The following is a 21,969-nucleotide window of genomic DNA, read 5'->3' as shown; positions in this document are numbered from 1 at the left end:
CATTAAAGACACGAGTTTCCAGTTCGTAGATTGGTTATATCCGCCCTTTTAAGCATAGATTTATACGAAGGTCATTTGGCATGTGTCGACGCACTGTCCCCCTATGCATACCTATAAAAGAAAAAAAAAACAGTTGATAAAACAAGTAACGTTTAACAATATGTCATTAAACAATTTTACTCAATCGATTGTTTTAGGAATGCATGCAGTAAACCTGCAACACGTTCATACTAGCGTAGTTGTTTATTACTTTTTTTAATGACCTGTGGGTGTACTTGAAACAGTGCATATGCGTATTGCGGCAAGATTTGTCGCGGCATTAGAAACCGTACGCTTGTCGAATACCGATAATGCTGCTCAAGCTTAAACCTCTAGAAAAAAGAGTTTATTCCGGCAAGCATCCGAACGTCATTATTTTTATTTCAGGCAGAGCACAAAGATGTTCAGAAATCTATGCGACATATTTGACATAATATTGTTGTGTTAAGGCCTTATGGCATCAAATGTTAACGCAGACGGAGGGTTTTTGTTCGGGGGCAATTCTGAACAAAGATGTATACCACGAAGGATCAGGGGTAACATCACAGACAAAATATAATTGAACGTTAAATTAGAAAGCGTTAATTTATTTTTTGCTCTGCGGTGCTAATGTTTACATTCTGGCACGAAGAAGGACGACAATCACACACAAAAGGCAAAACTAACGAAAATATAATTAAAAATCAACTAGCGCAAACCCAAGCGATATTTTAGTCTGTCTTTTCTCTTATGACAACATTTTTACACGCTGTAGATAAAAAAATTTATTCGCCGCAGTACCACCTTAAGCCTGGGGTAAAACAAAGCAAATTGTTGCGTGTATGTTCATACAGCCGGAATTAAGTTGGTCTGCCCCAGTGGGTGTCTGGTGTCTCAGCTGTAGATGAACAATTTAGCCAGTGTGGTACAACCGCCAATTTCTGGTCGGCGTGCTGTCGTGTACCACGCTGCCGTGATACACGACCGCACGCCGGTACGATGCTCATCCAGATCGAAACGGGCAGGGGTAGGGACTGACCCCAGGATCCCTGGGTTCTGCAGCGCGAGCTTTCGCTCCATGTGCTCCGAGCTGGTGTGCGCTAACCCACTTGGTAACCAATCTTTTTTTTTTTTTTATTGTTGGCATTGTCATAGTCAGCCAAAAAGTACAGCACTGTAAAAATGCCGTCAATCGCTTACCGACTGACGTGGCATGCCCCCTAAGCCAAGGGTCTTTAACATGCATCTGGCACTACTGATACACCAACGCACGTCAGCACTATATCTTCATCCAGATCCAGACGGGCAGGGAATGGGATCGAACTCAGGGTGCCTACGTTCTACAATGCGAGGTGTGTGCTTCAGCGCGTCAGCGCGTGCTACATGTGCTTCAGAGCGTCAACATAGTCGTGTCACCGATCACCCCTACAAATACGAATGTAAAGTCTGTTGTAGGTTTAGAGAGATTGTATTGACAAAACAAAAAGTCAAACACGTGAACATCGACACCTTCAAATTAGTATTCCATAAACGTCCCTGCAAAGCAGACATGTTTTGCGGTAGGTTGTGACCATCGCGCAGGGCGAGAGCGGTCTCGCGACAACCAAGCAGAGGATAATCAATGTGCCGGTAGCAGTGGCACCTTGAGCTCCTATGGTCTAGTCACAAAAAGCTGGCACAAAGGCGGAAGCGACATGTTCGTGAGACCAGTCAACCGTGAGTCTTGCAACATGTGATCTCGTTTTCTGAACATACTATCGCCCAGATCGCATAGAGAGTGGGGTAACTAGATAAGCGGGAGGCGACTGACAGGTCCGGCGAAAACAAACTTTTTCAAAGCCCTGCCGGTGAGATAGGTTGCAAACGCTCCCTGCGCCGAGCTGGCAAGAAAATGTGGACGAGGATAAAAGGGCGAGAGGAGCTCGAAATCACAAATACAGTGCAGAGGGCAGTCTCATGTCACGGCTGCGAGTTCTATGATAATTTCATGGTGATGGTGACACAGAAGCATGAAGCGTGGAACCGTGCTGGGGTGCTGGAAGAAGCTATAGCAAGTGATCACCATACCTCCGCTTCTAGCTCCATGTCGTTGTGCACTCTCTGTCCTACACTCTAAAACCGGTCCCTCATAAAAAACGCTGTCCCTCTGATTTTAGAGGGGACAACAATGCTTTCAGGGGGACAGCCCTTTTTAAGAGGGAAATTGAAAAATAAAATAGCAACATCTAGAGGGACACCAACATATTAAGAGAGACCAAGGAAACCGTTTCGTTAGTCCCTCTGAACAGGAAAGACAGACAAAAAGATTCACGCGTGTCCCTTCATATTAAGAGGGGACCGGTCCCTCTTAACTGGACCAATGTAGTTCGGTCAGGAGGAGGGGGGCAGGCGCTCTAATCCACGGCAAAGAGTTCAGACGGTGCTAAGGCTTCGCGCCAATTCACGGAGAGCTGGAAACGGTCGTTGCCAGAGAGTCGCAAGCGTCATGCTGCTCGTTTGACTTCCTTCGGGTGAGTAATCCTGTCATATTGGCGCTTTTGTTTTGGGTGCATTGCGGGTGGGAATAACGAGCCATCAATATTTTCACGCTGGCCGTGAGATGCACGAGCTTTGCATGTAGAGTGAGAGTGTTCAGCTGTAGTCCGCGGACGCGGTCGCTTCCTGGATCTGCTCGTTCAGCTAGGACAAAGCGTCGCTAATCGTTTGCCCTGCCGTGAGCCGCAGGGCTGTCTTTCGCACAAAACACTTTTAGCGGGTTAGGGTGTCCCAATGTGTACGCGTCTGTCTTAAGCTGGTGATATCAGACCATTTTCTGTCCGACGCTTGTCTACTTTTCAATTTCGAACGCGCGATCGATCTTCTCCCAGCTCGAGCTGCTAACTTTGGCAGTGCTACGCCGGCATTTTATTACCGGCAATTTCCTGGTATTTTATCCGTGAGCGTACACTGTCGGCATCGAGTACTACAAAGGATGGCATCACCCTCCCTAAGGCAAAGCCAACATAAAGGCGCCCTAGCTGGGGCAGTCAGTGTTTGTAAGCTTGGCTCGCCGATTTCTTTCTCGGTGTGCACTCTAAATGCTTGAAGTTGACCGCCCGAGAGCTTTGATTGACAGAAACAATGTTGGCGATTTTGCGTTTGTTTGCCTTCACAATTCATTACAGCAATTTACACTGCAACGTTATGTTGTAGACGTCGTTAGCGTTGCAGTGATTATGAACATTTTTTTCTCAAGTGGGCGGCGAGTAAAAACCCATAATGTGTGTGTATGTTTGTGAAAAGGGCAGGGGGATTGGACGAGCACAAAACAAAAAGAAGAAATAAAGGTTTTTTTTTCTTCGCGTGTTCGCGTTGCGTCGGCGTCGCGGCGTCTGGGGGAAGGGTGTAGCGGCGGCCAGGGAGTACACTTTTTTTTTTTTTTGTATTTCTTTGGCGTATTGTCTTGTTCTTTATATTTTGACGGTCGTGCCGGCACAGCTACCGGCTTTTTTTTTTTTTTGGCGCCGACCATGTTTTTGTTTTTGGAGATTTTATTTATGATGTTTATTATGCTCTTTGTTTTCTGTAGCTGGCTGAATATTTTTTTTTTCTGTGTCGTGCATCCGCGAAAAATATATAAACAAAAGTTTGCTTTTTTTTTCTTTTCTTTCTTATGCGCTTTAGGGCTAGTGCGTTGACTGTGGGCGTTAAATGACTGACCGTTATTAACAATCTTGTTTTCAGAGTGAGGCAATGGCAACGAACGTTGACATGAAGGGAATCAGGCGGGGGTTCCGCTCGGATTGCTCGTGTAAAGAGCTCTAACGGGACCCTCTGCACGGTGGAACGCACCACCCTGAGTGGTGAGCCTACTGCGGCCACCCGCACACGGTTCACAACGAACTCGGTAATTGTTAACTTTTTGTATTCCGGTATGTAGGTAGGCTCTATTTACGTTCTGTTGGCATATGCACTGCTTCTGAAAAAAAAAAAAAAAAAAAAAATGAATGGCTTGCGGCGAAATATCTACAGAAATGTATTTTTTTATGTGATTATGTTGCTTTCTAAAACATGCGCTAGATCACTTCTGCAGCTTCGAGCCGCAAATGCAATCCATGCTTTCCAAAGCACATCGGGCTTCTAAAGCTCATCTACTACTAAATGCGTTTTCGTTTTGTCTTGGTAATACAGAAACAATTGATTCTCGTAAATTTATTAAAACTGCAGTCTATTCTCGTACCAAAAATTAATAGTAGCAGAAGTTGCGTCATAAGCTAATGTCACTCGCTATTTCATCGCATACAGATTGGGTTCCGAATCTTTGAACTGTTTGCACTTTATTTTCGCATTTGTTTCCTATCGCCTGCTTGATAACAGGTGAAAGCACTTCATTACTGTTATGTCCGGCATAACACTTGGATGATTCGGGTAGAGCAAGGTTCAATTCGCCGGCACACCAACCATATACGGCCGCGAAGAGTGGCATCGCATAATCAACCTCCACAGACAGCTGTGGCACCCGCATGGGACATTAACAGCCGTGATGACCAGGCTCCGCAACCCGCGACAACCATCAGGGACAACAGCACAACTGCTATTCCCGAGGAATCGCTTCCTGTTGTGCCGCCGGCAGAGCCTGAAACTTCAGGCACTCGAAGAAGTTCCCGAGACCGGCGACCACCTCAAAGATATGGACATGACGTCTAGTGGGGGGAGGTGTTATGTCCGGCATAACATGGAAAAAGAAGAACACGCCCCTCGTCTTCTTCTGCGACATCAGACAGTGTACGTGCCTGCGCATGCAGGCACATTCGGTCACGCCGCCATCACGATCGCAGAGTAAAGCTACTCGTTGCATGTGCTTTCCGTAAGCGACTCCTGATTACTCAGCACTTAACAATTACCTTTATTCTAATTCCCACCCTCTGTATCTAAAGGAAAACAATATGGTCTTTCATTCAGCTAAAGGTGGATGCACAACTTCGGTTCCATAACACGATCGTCACCATGCTGGGAAACCTGGAGGAGGTAAAAGGGGCCTTCTGCGGAGACAACCCAACAACATTCTTGAACATTAAGACCATCCTCCGGTCTCGATTGGCCAGAAGTTCTTTCATCACCTATGGTATGTGAAAAAGCGAATGCAAAAATAGAAATCTAAGTTTGACGCTGACGCAATTTTTTTTTTTTTTTTTAAGAATTGCTGCTTGCAGGACGATTTTACCGTGACGAAAAAGTTCCAAGACCCAAGACTTTCTTCGTTTCGGAGAAAGGGATCGTTTCTGGGAACTGGTCAGTGAAACTCACCGCTAGCACGACTATGGAGGGGGCACTAGTCATGTGCTTATGGGTGTATTACATAACGGTACTTTCCTACCCCGTGGCATGTGGACAAACCCTTGGACTCTTCTAGGGTCTGCTCGTTGAAAATAAAGTGTTTCGATTCAGTTTATGTCGGAGAAGCTCATAAAATCGCTTATGGCCGTTCAATAACAACAGAAATTCTGAGTTTCTGCTGATGGCAAGAGACGCCGAATAATTAGTTTTTAATGCTATGAAGTGGGTAACTACGCTCTAAAAAAAAAGCACTGGAATCTACTTTCCCGAGCCAGCACTTGGAAAGTCAATCACCGTAACTCACGGAAGCAGCTCAGCGAATCACGATGCCGAAACATGAGATTAGACCAAAAAAGCCAGTCCGAGTTGTGACATTAACCAATGCAAAACATCACGCTTGTTGTGCTTAATGTCGCAACTCATTTTTTTGGTATAATCATATGTTTCGGCATCTACATTCGCTGAGCTGCCTCCGAGAGTTATGGTGATTGGCTTTCCAAGTGTTGTGCGGGAAAGTAGACGCACGGGCTTTTTTTTAGAATGTACTTTTCTTTTTGTGTTATCCGCTAAAAAAAGTTTTTTTTTTTTTTCCAGCACGATTGTATTGTTGTTGTTTATGATAGGCAAAATGAGTCACTCTGCAGCACGAAATGTTTTGTGTGATAGCTTCCAAGAAACGCCGATTTCTGGCGTCGTTCTAAGTCTTTTTTTATTCGTAAAAGCTACCAGAACATCGTTATAGAATTATTATTTTGATGAAGACATATCAAAATATTTTCTTGTGTCATGGCAAATAAAACAGTGTTTACTCTTAAAGATTGTTACTGTTTTCTTTAACACATACTTTGGTTAAACCATATCAGCAAAAGTGCGAGAAGTGCAGTGCAGCATGTCAGCTTACACTCAAAACACGAAAGAGCAGAAATTGTACGATACAATAACAGAGGTAACTTAAAGCCGGGGTCACGCTGTTTATACATCATACAAAATACATTCTGCAGACATGTTCCAATACGAGTCACCGCGACATCCGTGCTTTGTATGCCACGTGAGAAAGTAACCTCTTGATTGGTTACCTCGTGGCGTACGAAGCGCGGATGTCGAGGCGACTCGTTTCGGAACATGTCTGCAGAATGTATTTTGTATGAAGTATAAGCAGCGTGACCCCGACTTAAGGGGGACTATGCCCCTGCATTTTAAGCGGGCCACCGTCCCTCCGAATTTAAGGAAGAAAATATCTAAAAACTGTCCCTCTTAATTAAGGGACTCTGACCTCAAATTTAAGGGAGACGCCGCCTCGCTTACTTTAAGAGGGGTGGTGTCTCACTTAATTAAGAGGGAGCATCTCCATGTAATATTAAGAGGTCTGTCGCCCCCCTTAAAGTTAAGTGGGAAAAAATCGAAGAAATGTCCCTCTTACTAAGTGGGACCGGGCTTAGAGTGTATATACGAATGACCCGCGCACGGAGTGTACATCCATTTCCCGCTAAATGTAGCATGAATGTTTCCCTGCTAAATGGGTGTAAAGTGTTTTTTTCTTCTAAATGTTGCATCAAAGTTAACTATGTCCTGTAACATGAACAGGAACACCTGTGAACTTGTTGCATAGAGGGTATTCACTGAACGCCATATCTGGGGGCGCACTTTAGAGTGCATGAAAGAGTGCATCACGAACGGATGTCACGCCATTACAGATCTAACGTTACGTACGTAATTTATACATGGCCATATCAATATGTCCCATTAAACGGTGAGCCACGTGACCTGAGGTGGCGTCACGGCAGGACGTCGGGTGGCACATTCCTGCACGGACATCCAACTTCCGTTTCTCTATGCAAGTGTTTGTATGTGCGAATTCTCTGTTCGAAAGTGTTTTTGCAGGAGTGCAATAAGTAATTTTCGTCACAGTGTTTTTAACTAATCTTCACTACTACAATGTTACATCTGTCCGCTTAGATGGAATCGCTTGATCGCATGACTTTGGCGCTCAGAAATTCTGATAATACTCACCCTACTGTGACCACAAGGGGTGCCATCCTTCATACGAAACATTTGGCTACTTGTTAACTTCATACCAGTGGTTTCGTCTGCGCTTCCACATTTAACTTGGCAATCTTTAATCTCTATAAGCTGAAAAAAGGACACTACATGAAATATCGGTCAGCAAGGTTCTCTGCGCGTAAAAATTGAGGCTATGGCTTAAAGAAAAAAAAAAGAAAAAAAGCAAGGTCGCGTGACCGCTAGTTTGCAAGAAACTAATTTTCTGTGGCAAACCTTTCTTTCTTGGGAAATTCACTTGCATCTACATTGCAGTCATATGGTCCTATATCCCAAAGGCATTAAAGGCCATTTTGATTCTTGTGTTATTAGTGTACTTTACGACTGCGAGAATAATCTGAGAGCTAGATTATTTCTATATATGTCGGTATCCGCATCTAAAACGCAATCCCAGCAGATAGTGATGTGCGATCGTCGTCGTCTCTCACAGTCGTCGGTTCTCAGTAGCAAACTTTAGTAAGTAAACTTTCTGCTAAATTTAGCGGGAGAACACTTCGCACTAAACTTAGAGTGATACATTTCTCAGGAAAAGGCAAAGGATACTCTTAGCCACTAAATTTAGCAATAGACATTTTACCGCAAAATGGAGTAGGAAGCGTTTACCCGCTAAGCTTAACGAAGAAAAAATTATGCTTTAATTCCGTCTATTCCTTATGTATGCGTTATACGGTAACTTTCGCAGAATATGAAAAAAGATGCCGCATCTCCACGTGGTGAATGGTGTTGATTGTGGCGAAGCTCTGGTGGTGCTGATGATACTGATTTTATTTTTCATAGGTAGTGCCGAGTTCCGGGTTGCGTTTTGACTTCATTATTCCTGCTTTATGGTCGGTGAAATGCAGAGCCAGTGGTTCTTCTAGCGGATCAGCTTGGATCCGCTAGAAGCTATGGGAACGCATCTCCACCGCTTAATTCCACGGTCCATGTCAGAAAGAGAATGTGTGGTATGAATCCTGGTTACCTACGCAGTTGAGCATTTGACCGCAGCGCCCTCTCGTCTATAAACGTTGAGCCAATGCATGCAAAGTTTAATGCGATTATATACGCATTTGACCGCAGCGCCCTCTCCTGTATAGACCTTGAGCGGCTACATGCGACGTTGGATTGCAGCGTGGTGGTTAAGACGTAAGCAAACGGTCCTGAGTTCAAACCCCCGTGCGCGCGTACGTTTTTTCTTTTTTTTATAATCTGGGCCGATACCGGAGGCAGTGCAATCGATGTCATCACGGACGCCGGACGGATGGACAAGACTAGACCCTAAGGAGCTTCGCCTCTAAAAAGTGGTGAATGATAAGTAGACTATGGGGTGCATTTTACTGGGTATATACGCCTGTGATGTACATGCTTGGTGTGGTGTTGTGGGAAAACTTCAAAAACCATTCAACCGGGAGTGAATTCTTCCTGGTTCAAACTCAACGACAGAAGACCTCCTTAGACGGTGCGAATGTACGATGCGTCGGAAAACACCACGGCAACCGACGCTACATCCTTGGCAGAAGATGAGAATGACTTTATAAATTTCGATCTGCAGCTTGCAGAGCAGTATTTTTTCTCCGTCGTTTTTTCTTAATTGAGCTGTTCTGTTTTGTTCACTGCTGGTACTTGTAGGGATTGTGGTATGAGGCTGCTCATGTGATATGGTATGACACGCGCGTTCCAACATCCTCCCCGCCCCCCCCCCCCCCCCCCCCCCCCCGCTTTTTTCCCTCACTTGGTTTCTGATTTTATAATTTAGTACAGTGGTTCCCAGGCATGGATGTGTCGGAACCCCTTGGGGACCCGCCAAAGTGAGGGGGGGGGGGGGGGGGGGGGGGGGGGGCTCTATGTTAGCGGGGGAAGGGTAAAGGGGGTAGGTGTAAAATAAGACAACTAATTGCAGTGTGAAAAGTGCATCCTTTAGTGTTTTAAACAAGACTAGTGGGGAACATCACGTAAAAGGATGAGTGACTGGATAGATGGTAACGGCGTGTACCCTTTATTACGGGCAGTTGCTTGCGACACCTTGCCAGGTTCGACAAAAAAAAAAGCACATTTTTTTTCATGAAAAGGGGGGAGGGTTAAGGGGGGAGGGTTGAAGGTTGATGCGAGGGTTTCGCGGACCCCAAAATTGGCTTCGCGGACCCCAGCGGGTCCGCGGTATTATACATTAGAAAAGGAGGGAGCAGGCACCATGCACCATGCAAGCTGCTGTTGTTGTTCTTTCTTTGTTTGTCATTGTTTTTGCTCTCCCACGGCCGGACTGGGAGCGCGCGCTCTCTAAGAGAAAGAGAGCGCGCGCTTCCAGTCCGGTCATGGCTCTCCATTGTTCCTCGGCTTGTGAGTTCGTTCTCTGTCCAGTTCCTCGTCTGCTCGGTTAGCGCGAGCTTAGGCTCGCTGCTTGGCGCTATTTGATAGCCCGGTTTGCGTAACAAGCGTTTGGTTGGCCGTTTTCTTCGTTACGTTGGGGAGAAAAAAGGAAGCTGGGTCGGAATGGTCGGGGGCTCGCTCGCTCGCCGCTTCAGACAGCGAGGCGCCGCTGAACGGGCGGCGTTTTGCTTGTTGGCGGCATACCACAGCAAACCTCACTCATGATTTCCCTCTCTCACCCTCACTCACCCTCATCTTCACAGGTGAGGTGAGGGTGAGTTTCTGAACCCCGAAAATTTATTAATGTGAGGGTGAGTGAGGATCGTGAGGGGCGTGGGGGCGTGAGGACCGTGAGCGCGTGAGGGCCATGAGGGGCGTGAGGGAAACGAGTGCGTGAGGGTGAGTGAAGAACTGAAGGTGAGTGCGAGAGGGAGGGTGAGTGAGGGGTTGAGGGAGTAGTGGAGCTATGGGGGTGAGGGGCTGAGGTGAGGGTGAGAGTAAGTGAGGGCGACCTAAAATGCCGACCTCTGCATAAAACACCGTCATGTGATACCTCTGTACACGGGCCGTTTCAACGATCATTGAGCCAACGATCGCTGGCATCTAACAACTGTCATCGAGCTCAACTAAGTTGTCCGGTGTTACCAAGTGTAACAAGGTGCACACGCCTAACAACCTCAAGTTTCGATCCCGTGGAAACCGAGATAAAAGCTAAACTGATGTCCCATAGCTTTATTTCTTTACGCGGCGCAAATAAATTATATGCGCACATTATGTTCATTATAACCGTTTTGGCAAAACGTAATTGTTTTGTTTTGTTTTATTTTAAAAGTAAAGATACAATAATGATAACGGTTAACACAATTTTGAGCAAGAGAGACACAACGAAAGCCTTATCGGCACCGACATCACAATGGCCGCGCTTTCTGAGCGTGCGTTTCCGCAACGTGCCGTGATCGTTTTAGCGGTAGCTCTGCACCCCAGTCATATCTCTCCGGACAATAGGGATTTTTAGCAAAACGTTCCCGTGTTCCGCGTACCGCACTATTTCAGCGTTTGAAGCATGATTTTTAGCGCGCGCTCCACGGTCAGGGTATCAATCGGGCTGCTTCAAAGGCTCCGTTAGTGCGGTACGCGGAACGCTGATAAGGTTTGCTGGAAGTCTCTAACATTTTCTGCTACGATAGTTTCCAGATACCTCCCTCAATCTTCCGCAATAGTAAATGCTTCGCTGGCGCTGGCCATCGGCGGCAATATGGCGGAAGCCGGCATCTTTATCTCTGTTCGCTCTTTGTCGCGGGAGTTGAAACGTGGTGGCGCATGTGTGCAAATAGCCCCATCTACTTCCGGTTCTGAGCTAGACCGCGGGTTACGCATAATTTGCCACATCAAATACACGCGCTATCGTCTGGAAATGGGCACTTATAGCACTGTCAGACTTAATTCACTCCTATGATAAAAAAAGTATGGGCAAAAAGTTAAGACATATACCTGAACCGAAAGTATGCCGCGACAACTCAATAGATGGCGCCACTGAGTTTGTTGCCACAAAAGGGCGAATTGATGTAACCCCCACCCCCCTCCCCCTCCCCTCTTTCCCCCAGATAACTGATGTAGCACAGCTCAGTTGAACTCAATGATCGTAAGCGGCTCAGTGAGAGTTGGCGCCGCCGTGAAACATCCGCACGATCGCGACTGAGTTAACTGTTCTTTAAGCAATGACAGTTGACAGCGCTCGTGTAAATAAAAAAAAAACATATAATCAAATTGAAAAAAAAATATTTTGGCTAGCAGCTATTGATAAACGGTTATTGATGCGGTCTGCCAATTTCCAGCCAAATTAGACAATACAAAAATCGGCGGAGCTCCTGGGGAGTCTAGCAAACCTTGCATGTCTTGGATGATTGTGATTGTGTAACTCAGAAGTAGTCGAATAAAGTAACAACGTTTAAGTTTAATTACTTTTCACGGCAAGCAATTTTAAATGGTAATTTGTTACTTCAGTGGTCAAGTCAGTGTAGTTATAATTTATTTTCGAAGCACCGGGCACACATTTGGGTCACTTGACCTGCATAAACGATTGAATACAGCGTCTGAACCACTTCTTTCAAGTTTAATCACCAGCTAATTGAACCATAACCACTTTTGCCCACTGAGGCTGCGTTCGGAGGTGTCGTTTCGGACAGGCGCCGCAGTGTGAAAGAAGGTTTTAATGCACTGGCGACTAAGGTGAACTTTCTGGTGAAGAATGTCGTTCAAGTTGAGGCAGAATCTGACTAGTTGGAACCTTGCCAAATGAGTCGATCTAGAAACGCTGCAAGTAACAGTCATATATTCCAAAGTAATGAGTTGCTTACCTTGTGGCTGTATGATTGCATACATTTGTACTCTGCTTGATTTATTAGATTGTCTCTACAATCTCGTGGCAAGTACTCCAACTGCTCATGGACATCCGGGATGTATTCCGATCGTTCCTCTGGAATGAATACATTGTAAGGCTTATTGAGATGCAAAACTTTAACTTTAAAAATACAATCAACTTATTTCATTTAGTTGGTTTCCTCCCGTCATAACGCACTCTGGCAGGATGTCCTTCATTTACAAACCCGCCCTTTCGATGGAACAATTTATACTAATGCCTAAAGGGTTTAAATATGCATCACTATACATCTTAAAAACGGGGGTGCGTATATCTAGATAACAATATTTCATTTGACCAAAATCTTCGTATATACGCAGAATACATCATAAATATTATGAAAACAATATTTTGTCACGTTTAAGAATCAATCTTGAAAAGAAAAAAAAAAGATATATATTTAATGACGCACCTCACCACTACTGATGAAAACCATTTGAAATTTGAGCGGGTTGCCAAATCGTACGCGCAAATCTTAGTAACAAAAAATTTTATTTATGAGATATTTATGTCTTTTTTTTCCAAATGATTCAATTTCCTTTGAGGGAAGGGCCACAACTGAATTTACGAAACAAACTAGGTAGGAATTGGCTCTTGGGAATGGATAATTCGCTCAGTCGCGGTTATCAGGGGTTGAAAACAAATGTGCCGAAAACCTCAAAATTTGGAATATTGCCGTGAATATAGAGTAGGCGAATGTAGAGCTGACAATGATTATTCAATTAGGCGAACTTTCACCTGCCAATCAAACTAATAAAGGTTCCGCAGCGTCATGCGTCGGACACAAAAAGTGACTTTCTTGGCTCTGCGAATTACTTCTCCATCTATACAAAAAGTACGTACCCTGCTTTCATACGCACAGTACGTTCAGGTAAATTCTAAGGCATAAACACGACGAGAGCCGAGAATGGATCGGTATGTTTTAGTAGAGGAAATACTGATCAAGGAAAGATCCCGGCCGAGGGGGGCTTGAAGTTAAAACCCTGATCGTTCTCGTGGTAACCCCAAGCGTTGCCAAATCCCACAAGCACTATTGTCACAATAGTGATTACAAAAAAAATACACTGCAGCCAATAGTCGTCTAAGAATTCGATGCGTTAAGGGTGGTACCCGGTATCACCTTGATGAGAAATGTGCACGCGGTGAAGAAATTTTCGTTTCGTTGTTCACTGCCATCCTCTGTTTCCAGTTTTTCTTAAAGGGGTGGTGCAACAATATTCAATTAAAATGTTTTTTTACTTTACACGAGCTTACTGGCAGTAGTGGGACTCAAGGATACTCGCACGCAACGCCACTGGCCAAGAAACTCCGGTGTGATTTCAAGGACAAAACCGAGTGTTCCCCCCTCCCCCCAGCATTCCATCTCTCCTTCCTTCGCATAACTTGATGATGTAACTGGGGGTATCGCAGCACCCTCCTGTGGCGATACTTGAATGCGGCTCATAGATTGTACCCCAGCGTTGGGTGGACACTCGATTTGGTCTCGTGATAATTGATAGTTCGAGTAGCATTCGGGTAGTGGCCCATGTCCAATCGCTGCAATGACGACAATAGCCGAACCATAACAATGTCCGGAACTCAGCGCCTGCCTTGTGCTTGGCCAACCCCAGCGCTCAATCAACATTGGCGGAATATAATCGGCTCCAGATCACGTGGCCGCTTGTTCTGGCTGCGATTTGAGGAAATGAACGCTGCTCGTTTTTCGTCATTTTTTTTTCTGCGACTTCTTGTGGGTGTGGCGAAAAACGAACGCGTGTTTCATAGGTTATTACACTCTAAAAAAAGCCCTTGCGTCTGCTTTCCCGCACAACACTCGAAGAGTCAATCACCGCAACTTAAGGAAGCAGCTCAGCGAATGACGATGCCGAAACGTATGTTTATACCAAAAAACGCAGTCTGAGTTGTGACATTAAGCAATGTGAGTGTGACGTTTTGCATTGCTTAATGTCACAACTCAGACTGCGTTTTTTGGTCTAAACATATGTTCGGAATTGTCATTCGCTGAGCTGCCTCCGTAAGTTGCGGTGATTGGCTCTCCGAGTGTTGTGCGGGAAAGAAGACGCACGGGCTTTTTTTAGAGTTCAGGGTCAGGAATCCGTTCTAAGCGGTATTTCCGCAAAGTACAGAAGTCGTTGCATCGCCCCTTTAAACATGGGTTTGACAACTGAGCACCCTTACAGCATCCGTACACAAAAAAAAAACAGAGGAAGCTTTTTTTTTTTTTTTTTGTCGAGACAAATGCATTATGTTTTCGGCAATCCTCACGAATTTCGGTGGGAGTAAGTCGCGAGAAACATGTTGCTGTGTTCACCTGGCAGCAGATCTGTTCGCCGAATCGTACTAAGTAGGGCAACGATGGTGACGTCACCCACTGCAGAGAACACGGGGACACACCGAAATGTTTTTTTTTTTTTTTTGTTTTTTTTACTTCCGTAAGCGTGCGCCCGACACAGGAATGCGATTTTACGAGCTATTCTAGCTTTCGCAAGAGATTGCTGGGGGATGACCGTCGTCCATGAGAAAGTAAGTGTTTCACAAAAAGTGCGCGTGAGCTATTTCGCCGTGATTTTGAATGGGCGGAGCGTCAACATGTTCCAAAGAAAGAACTTAACTCAGATTGTTGCGTTTTTCTACTTTGACGAGCCTTGCACAAAAAGAAGGTTTCTAGCTCGATATATAACTAAGATTTTCTACCGCAACGTCAGGCTAAGCTACCAATGAGCCTATTATTAAAATTTCTTTGATGTTTGCCTTTTTTGCGTTTCATTGGAACTAAGAATTCATTATCTTTAGGTGTCGTAACTCATGGTTACGTGAACTCTCTCCTATCATAAGCATTAAATCGCCATCGCTAGTCTTTTCATTGTTATTTTTATTTAATTTCATGTCTTTTTGCCGAGTGACTATGAAATTTATTTTTTTTGTTTCTTCATGACGTCGTCCAATCACCCCGGAAAGTTTCAATTTTATTACTAGTCAATTTCTTAGCTAAGAAATTATCAAGTCTTGTTTTCCAAAGTGGCGTGTAAAATACCGCATTATTTCAGCTCCACATAAAGCTTGAATACCGTTAAATATTGTCGGCCAAGTTTTGATTTAGACGAATGCCTACGCAAAATACAAGACCTACTGTCGGGACACACTTCAATTTGAGCCATCTGTGTCGGTATGTTTCCGGTCCAAAATTGACTTAGCCGCCAATTCGGTCAACATGTGTCATTCGGCATAATTCGTTTCTCGTTTTAGTTCGCCTATATGCTGTTACTCAAACAAAACATCGTCACTGTCATCAATATCGTGCAGATGTTCGCAAAATATAAAAATAATGCGAGGCAACACAGCGAACGACCATCAAGCTGACCGCTTGTTGACGAACATGCTGTGTTTATATCGCCGACAGGTTTCCTTAATGTGGCCTGCAGCCCCCTCAACTTGACTATCGCGATTCACGTCTTCGAGACATTCAAACAAAGCCAATGCTTAAGGATGCATATGAGACATTCAAATATTTCTGTCAGGTAAAAAAACTAGATGTTTAATTTTTATTTGAATATATTGATGAAACCGCCATGCGCAGAGCTGTATTTTATGAGAAAAGCAGCCGCCGCTCACGTTCAACATCCGCCTTCTCAGTACGTGCCGCCGCGTCTTTACAAAGCGTCGCCTCTGGCCCCTTTTACGTCTTTTTTTTTTTTTTCCTTTTTTTTCGACAACGCGCTGAGGAGTTTACAGGATGAAGCGACGGAGCCTCGTGTGGGGTGACTGATCATGCGTCAACACGCGAACGTTTGGCAGGTTATCTGCGGAACAAGTGCTTTGCATATGCCCAACCCTGCTAACCTTCAAATACTTTATAGCGCCCTTGAGGGCGCTATAGTGTAACTGAAGTAAATAAATAAATATGTGCTACGCCACGCTTTGCGTATTCACGAGATATGTGTTGGAATTCGTTAAAATGCAATTCTGGTTAAAAAAGATAGCAGCTGACCGTGATTTTATTGTTTCTCTTAGTTAACCGCTATTTATCCTTCCCTGGAAACTAAGAGGTAGGTGGACCATTCAGTATTTTTGAGCGCAACTGTAACTGTAACGAGATGCACCTACAAAGTTGCAGCTGTGTTTGAAGCTCAATTACATCTGGGTTACACTAACATCTAGCTGCATCTCAAACATTTTTTAAGAGTAACTTTTACCACTCTGGAAACCCATACATTTTTAAGGTTTCTTTTTCTACAAAATAATTTAAAATAAACTTTCATTTTCACTAAAATCTACGATCATCAAAAACACAGGTTAAAAATACATATTTAGTAAACATACTTGCCGAGGGTTATTGCTTGACGGCATAACACAAAATAAACCTTGTTAGTGAGCTTCCCTGGACTACTTCTTACTTCTTTATAACTCTACGAAATCTGGGACGTCTACTTTCCGCGCAAAACAGTCGGGAGACCCAATCGCGGCAATCTGTTAAGACCTTGCAGAGTAATCTGTTCCCAAGCAACCACCACATGCGTATAGAGTGGCCCAAGCTTTTAATAATATCAAGCGAGCGTCGACCGCCGGGAGTGCCAGTGCCGTGCCGCGGAGGAATGCGGCGACACGGGAGAGATTAGGCGCGTGCGCACAAAGCTCTTTCCGGCGACAGCGTCGTCTGCTAGGCTGTTCCGATGAGCGCACACCACCCTTGTTCGTTGTCCGCTGGCAAAGCTGACCGCCTTTAAACAAAGATCGGAAGGGCGCTTGCTTGCGTGATACTGCTCAGGCGTGGCATAAACCGCGCCTCATCTCGAGCTTAGTTTTTTTTTTTTCTTTTTTTCATTTTATGTTTGCGTTTTATTTGTGAGTACCAACAAAAATTTAAAAAATACGGTGACACGTCAAACTGAATGCAACGCTGCATTGATCTATACACTGCAGCGAATGCTACCAGCCATAAAAAATAATTCAATGCTTTCCCCCTGCCACGTGACATCGTACTTCCGCGTGCAGTTGTACCCAACGGGAAGGCCACGCGACACACTTTTAGCGATGGACTGGCCAAGATGACTCGTAGCGTCGGCTGCGGTACAAAACAAAGTGAAACGGACTATAGACAGGGCTTCCGCTTGGTTTTTGTATTGTCAGCTACGTTGCTGCTGTCGTCATCTAGTTTATGTAGCCGGGTAGTCACACTTTTGTAGCCTGAGCTACACTGGCCGAGGTGTTTCGCGTGGCTCCTGGAGAGCCGTGCGGCGCATGCGCGAGGAGCAGTGACGTCACACGGCGCACAGCTGGCGCGCCGGAGCCACCGCCGCCGCGCGCGCCTCGCCGGTCTGCGCATTCCAGAGGAGTGACGTCATAGCCGCGGCAGACGCACTGGCGCCGCCGTGTGCCCAGCTGTGCGCCTCCTTTGCGCAGTAACCAAGTGTGAAGCTGCACCGCAGCCGCTTGATAGCGCCTCTCATTTTTTTTTTCTTTAACCAGCGGGCGCGCGCACATTTTTATGTTTCCTCAAGTGCTTATACAACCACGGGAACGTGTTGTGAGAATGTCGTTGGGCGGCGTGGCACAAAGGGAGATAGCAACAACAGCCGAGATACACAGGTTACACTCAATGGGATTGTGAACGCATCCCAAGAGGAAGGGCGTATCGGCGATGCACCTCGACACTGCAAGCGCTTTGCGCTCCCTTGGTATAGACCAGTGTCCGCGCCAATTCCGGGGCGCCGCCATGTTTATCTACGCTCGCGCCACCACGCGGAAAGAACTGGCAGGCAGGGAGGGGGGGCTGCGTTGGCGGCGTTGCTTTGGGTAGCTGGATGCGGCAGGCTGTCCGAATGCACCGACACATCGTGAAAGATGTCTTCACCAGAAGCCTCTGCGGCCCGTTCTTCGACAGGCAAGATGTCGTGAACATTCGAGAACCCACCTCGATCAAGGAAAATAAGGGAAAACCTTTCTTGTCTTAGATGTTCTCGGTGTCTGCTGACCCTTGACATCCGCGTTTCAGTCCGGGTTCATTGCGTAGTAAATATTTCGCTACCGCTTTCTTGTAGCTTTCAAATGCTTGATTGTTGGCTTCTTGTATACGACATTATATTCGTGGCACGTTTGAGACCGATTTTCGCGATCTGCTTGCCTTTCTGCGGCAGCGCGGCTCTGCCGAGCCGAAATAAGTGGGAGGCGTTCACTTGATCGAACGCAGTTTTAGCGAATGAAAACGAGACCACGACGTTTCATCGAATGATTAGCGAATGGGTCTAGTTACATAGACAGCTCGGATTAGCTTTCTTTTGTAATGTGGCGCCTTGTCTGCCGCTGCGAAGCGGCGTAAACGAGGGCTCCGAGTATGTTAGCACGCGTCCCCCCCCCCCCCCCCCCCCCCACACACACACACACACAAACACACACTGCGAGCGTCTGGGTTCGAAACTATTAATTGCCAGTTCTAAAGGATGCTACTTACTTGAAGTGGGAGCTGGAATTCTACGAGGTACCAGGAGACACTTACTATCGGGCAACGAAGCACGGTGCCTGTGGGGGCGGAGTCTAGGAACGCTACTGATTAATATTGTGACAGGCGATCAGTTATGATAGCAGACGAAACTTCGACTCGTTTGTTCAGAAGTTCGCGGCGATATTTTATTAGCCCTCGTTACAGCACACCAAGGATCTTAGGCAGTGAAATTCACATCACGCAGGCTCGTCCGTCGTAGTCAAATGAGCGCGGTCGACGATGAGGTGTAATGAGCTACTAAGCTTCACAAGGAAAATGCGCGTGAGAAAGAGTTTTGAGGAAGTCCAAAACACCGATCCAGCAGACGCACGTACGTACGTTTACTCCGGACTTCATGAACCCGACGGCGCAAGATCAAAGAGCACCGCCGCCATCGCCACCCGGTTTTCTCTGCACTTTGCGCGACGACGGCACTGCAACGGAGGGCACTCGCCTCGGCGTTAACAATCCGCGAAATAGATTAATTTCCCACTCTTGAAGCCATTCCAAATGATAAATGAAAATACCTCGGCGTTGTTGAACATCTGACGACACAACCAACACAACTGTGCCGCTGGCTGCGTGAGCCTGACACAAATGTGCCGAGCGCCTGCTCGGCACCGTTGTTGCTCGTGAAGGCCTGTTTATTTGTAGTTGAGACGATGATTCCACATCTTTCGTGGTGCTTGCAATAACTTCGAAGGGCAGGGGAACCTTCTCACGAGGACGTTGAAGACACTCAACACCGGAGCCACCAAAGCAATCGCACAAACCGTCGCCATGTTTGCTTCTTCTTCGTCACTCGCGGCGCGGTCAACTCGTCGCGAGATGTTTTCTGGCTCGGCTAGATGAAAACCAACAACGGCAAAGTGGCGTATGGACACACGGCTCTCACATTACGAGCACTATACTCACATACCGCGGTAAACAGGACCGATGCCGGCGAAACGGCAGTCGGCACACCAGCGAAGAAGCCCTCAACGGGAACCGGCGGCGCAGGCCGACGCAGCCCCCCCTCCCCGTGAGCGTCTGGGTTCGAGATTATTGTTCGCTTTTGCTCCTTGCGGTCGAGGCTAAAAAGAGCACTTCCGGACAAAGGTCTATACACCAACTCATGTTTACAAACAAACCGGAGCGCCCCTAGCGGACGCCACCGGCGCCGCGCATGCGCGATGGGGGTGTGGGCAAGAAGTTCGCCGTCGCCCGTAAACAAACCTTTGGAATGCGATGTTGTCGGCGTCGGTGTTAGTCCCCCTGCTCTTTTTCGCATTCGAATTGTTGATTCTACGTCTTCCTGGCGATGTCTGACTGCTTGAGCGGCGTCAGCGAAATTACCGAGGCTCGCTACACCGCGAAACTTCGCGTGAATAATGTGACATGTGGCGATTCATTCCGCGTGGACGCCGCAGTATGCACGCTAAAACCTGATTCGCATGATGAGATTTCGTTCGCAATTTTCAGTCGCGACGCCGCCCGGGCTGCAAAAGCTTGAACCGTAGTTGAGATAGTCGACGTCGATTCTGAAAATCGCAAGCAGAATCGGACCAAGTCAATTAGGCATAGCAAGTCAGTGACCGCCACTCGCAACAATGATCAACATCTCCTTGTATTTACTGTTTACATCGAGCCTGCTTACCAACCTTCAAACTGAAGTCTTTTGAGACCTGCACTTACTTCGTACAGCAAGTACCGGGCCAACATTTAATCTACAGGCCGGCGTCGTCTAAGAGAGCAGACGACAAGCAGAAACGTTTGAAAGAGCAGACGACAGTTCGAACGATCAGGCGGCCGTTTGAACTTGCAGACGCACTGAACGTAGTCCGCAGATGGTCCGCACAACTTGATGGTTTTCTGGCGTCCATGTTGGAATAAAACAAATAAATCTGATGACCACAAGTATCCGTGAATTCAACTCAAAGTGCTTCCCGCCCAAGCAATCGTTGTCCGTCGGCGTTTGCTTTTCCCTTTTCACGGCACATATCCAGATTCTCGGACGAACCCAGCACGTAAAAACTGGCCTTCAAATCTTTCTCGACTCTTTTGGCACGGCCCCAGTCCCGGCGTTTCGACGAGAAGGCAGTTTTTTGTCTGGTTCCCTTCAAAACAACGCAGGAATACACGTCTGGCATGGGGACTTCTGCCCACAGCCCCAGACCGGAAGTGCGACCGACGCGCCACCACCGCGCCGTGACGTCACAGAGATGAGTTGGTGTATACGGAGCAGAGGCTGTGTGCGATCAAAGGAAGAGCCTAGCAGACGACGCTCCCACCAGAAAGAACTTTGTGCGCAAGCGCCTAATCTCTCCCGTATCGCCGCAAGCCTCCGCGGCACGGCACTGACCGTCAAGGCGGTCGACGCTCGCTTGATATTATTAAAAAATTGGCCCACTGTACATAGATACCTAGAGTATAAAGCGCAGCAACAAATGCACGAGTAGTTCTCCTCCTGGAACCGAACCAATCAGACCACGGTTGTCAATGGTCGTCACACAATCTACGTGGGGGAGGGCTTGGTGAACGACAAGCCTTAAAATATATTTAGGCCTAAAATACAGTCTGCACTGTCACACTAAGCAGGTTTAAGCGTCATGTTCAGTGTTTTTGAATGGATCTTTCAAATTCTTTGCGGGAAAGTAGACTCTCCGAATTTCTTAGAGCATTGCTCATATCACTAAGTAGTAAAATATTGGTATTCAGTAAATGCTTACCACAAGACAAATGTGTAAAGGTAACAATAACAATGAAGAGGGTCAGTTGCATTTTTACGTTAATACGTGAAACGCTATCACGGGAATCGTCGTCCTGAAAAAAAAAACACAATTAAATACGCTGATTAAAAAATAAACTCAAATATTTCGAGCTTCTTTTTCCTAAATTGCCAATATTAAGATTATTTTACATTCTTAACCAAATGCCGTTTGGATTTCTTGGCATTATCTAATCAGTGATTTCCACTAAATATTTACAAATTTCCTCATATCTTCCAAAATTGTTTTAACTTCAGGGAATGAGTCGCGAAATCTATATGGTGTTTTGAGGCGTCTTTATAACTTTAAGGTGTGCATTCTTGACTGACAGTATTGCTAACAAAATCAGGCCAGATGTGTCATAGAATTCTGGACTTTAGAATGGTCCAGTACTGGCATTCTTGTACACATCTCGAGACTGTTAGCGTGAACACGACATCGGCGCATTTTCGCATTTTTCTTCTAAACAGTATTAACGAGCAGGAAATGTTATCGCTTACATTATAGAACTAAATGTGCTCTTTCCGTAGCAATAATAGCATGGATGACATCCCTTGGTTTCCAAAAAAAAAAAATAAAAAAAAACG

At 46.0% G+C, this 21,969-nt stretch overlaps 1 protein-coding gene across 1 annotated transcript; it reads right to left on the bottom strand.

Annotated features, from left to right (window-relative positions):
* Positions 1 to 60: 60 nt before the first annotated feature.
* LOC115310375 lies at positions 61 to 21,395 on the bottom strand. The gene is made up of 4 exons (XM_042286711.1): positions 21,344 to 21,395; positions 12,096 to 12,214; positions 7,345 to 7,464; positions 61 to 111 (listed from the first exon to the last, which is right to left on the bottom strand). Exons 1-4 carry the CDS (start codon positions 21,393 to 21,395, stop codon positions 61 to 63), a joined length of 342 nt encoding a protein of 113 aa, XP_042142645.1.
* Between the last annotated feature and the right edge of the window lie 574 nt (positions 21,396 to 21,969).

The sequence above is a fragment of the Ixodes scapularis genome, unplaced genomic scaffold, assembly GCF_016920785.2.
Source record: "Ixodes scapularis isolate PalLabHiFi unplaced genomic scaffold, ASM1692078v2 PGA_scaffold8__174_contigs__length_109621045, whole genome shotgun sequence".
In the NCBI taxonomy this organism is placed as follows: Eukaryota; Metazoa; Arthropoda; class Arachnida; order Ixodida; family Ixodidae; genus Ixodes; species Ixodes scapularis.
The sequence above is the reverse complement of the archived record's forward strand: the minus strand, read 5'-3'. Positions and strand labels throughout refer to the sequence as shown.

Coding starts and splice junctions, on each gene's coding strand:
- LOC115310375 (XM_042286711.1), bottom strand. CDS start 21,395: ATGCAACTGACCCTCTTCATTGTTATTGTTACCTTTACACATTTGTCT. Junction 12,215..21,343: donor CTTTACACATTTGTCTTGTG/GTAAGCATTTAC, acceptor TATTCATTCCAG/AGGAACGATCGGAATACATC. Junction 112..7,344: donor CCCCTTGTGGTCACAGTAGG/GTGAGTATTATC, acceptor TTTCTTTTATAG/GTATGCATAGGGGGACAGTG.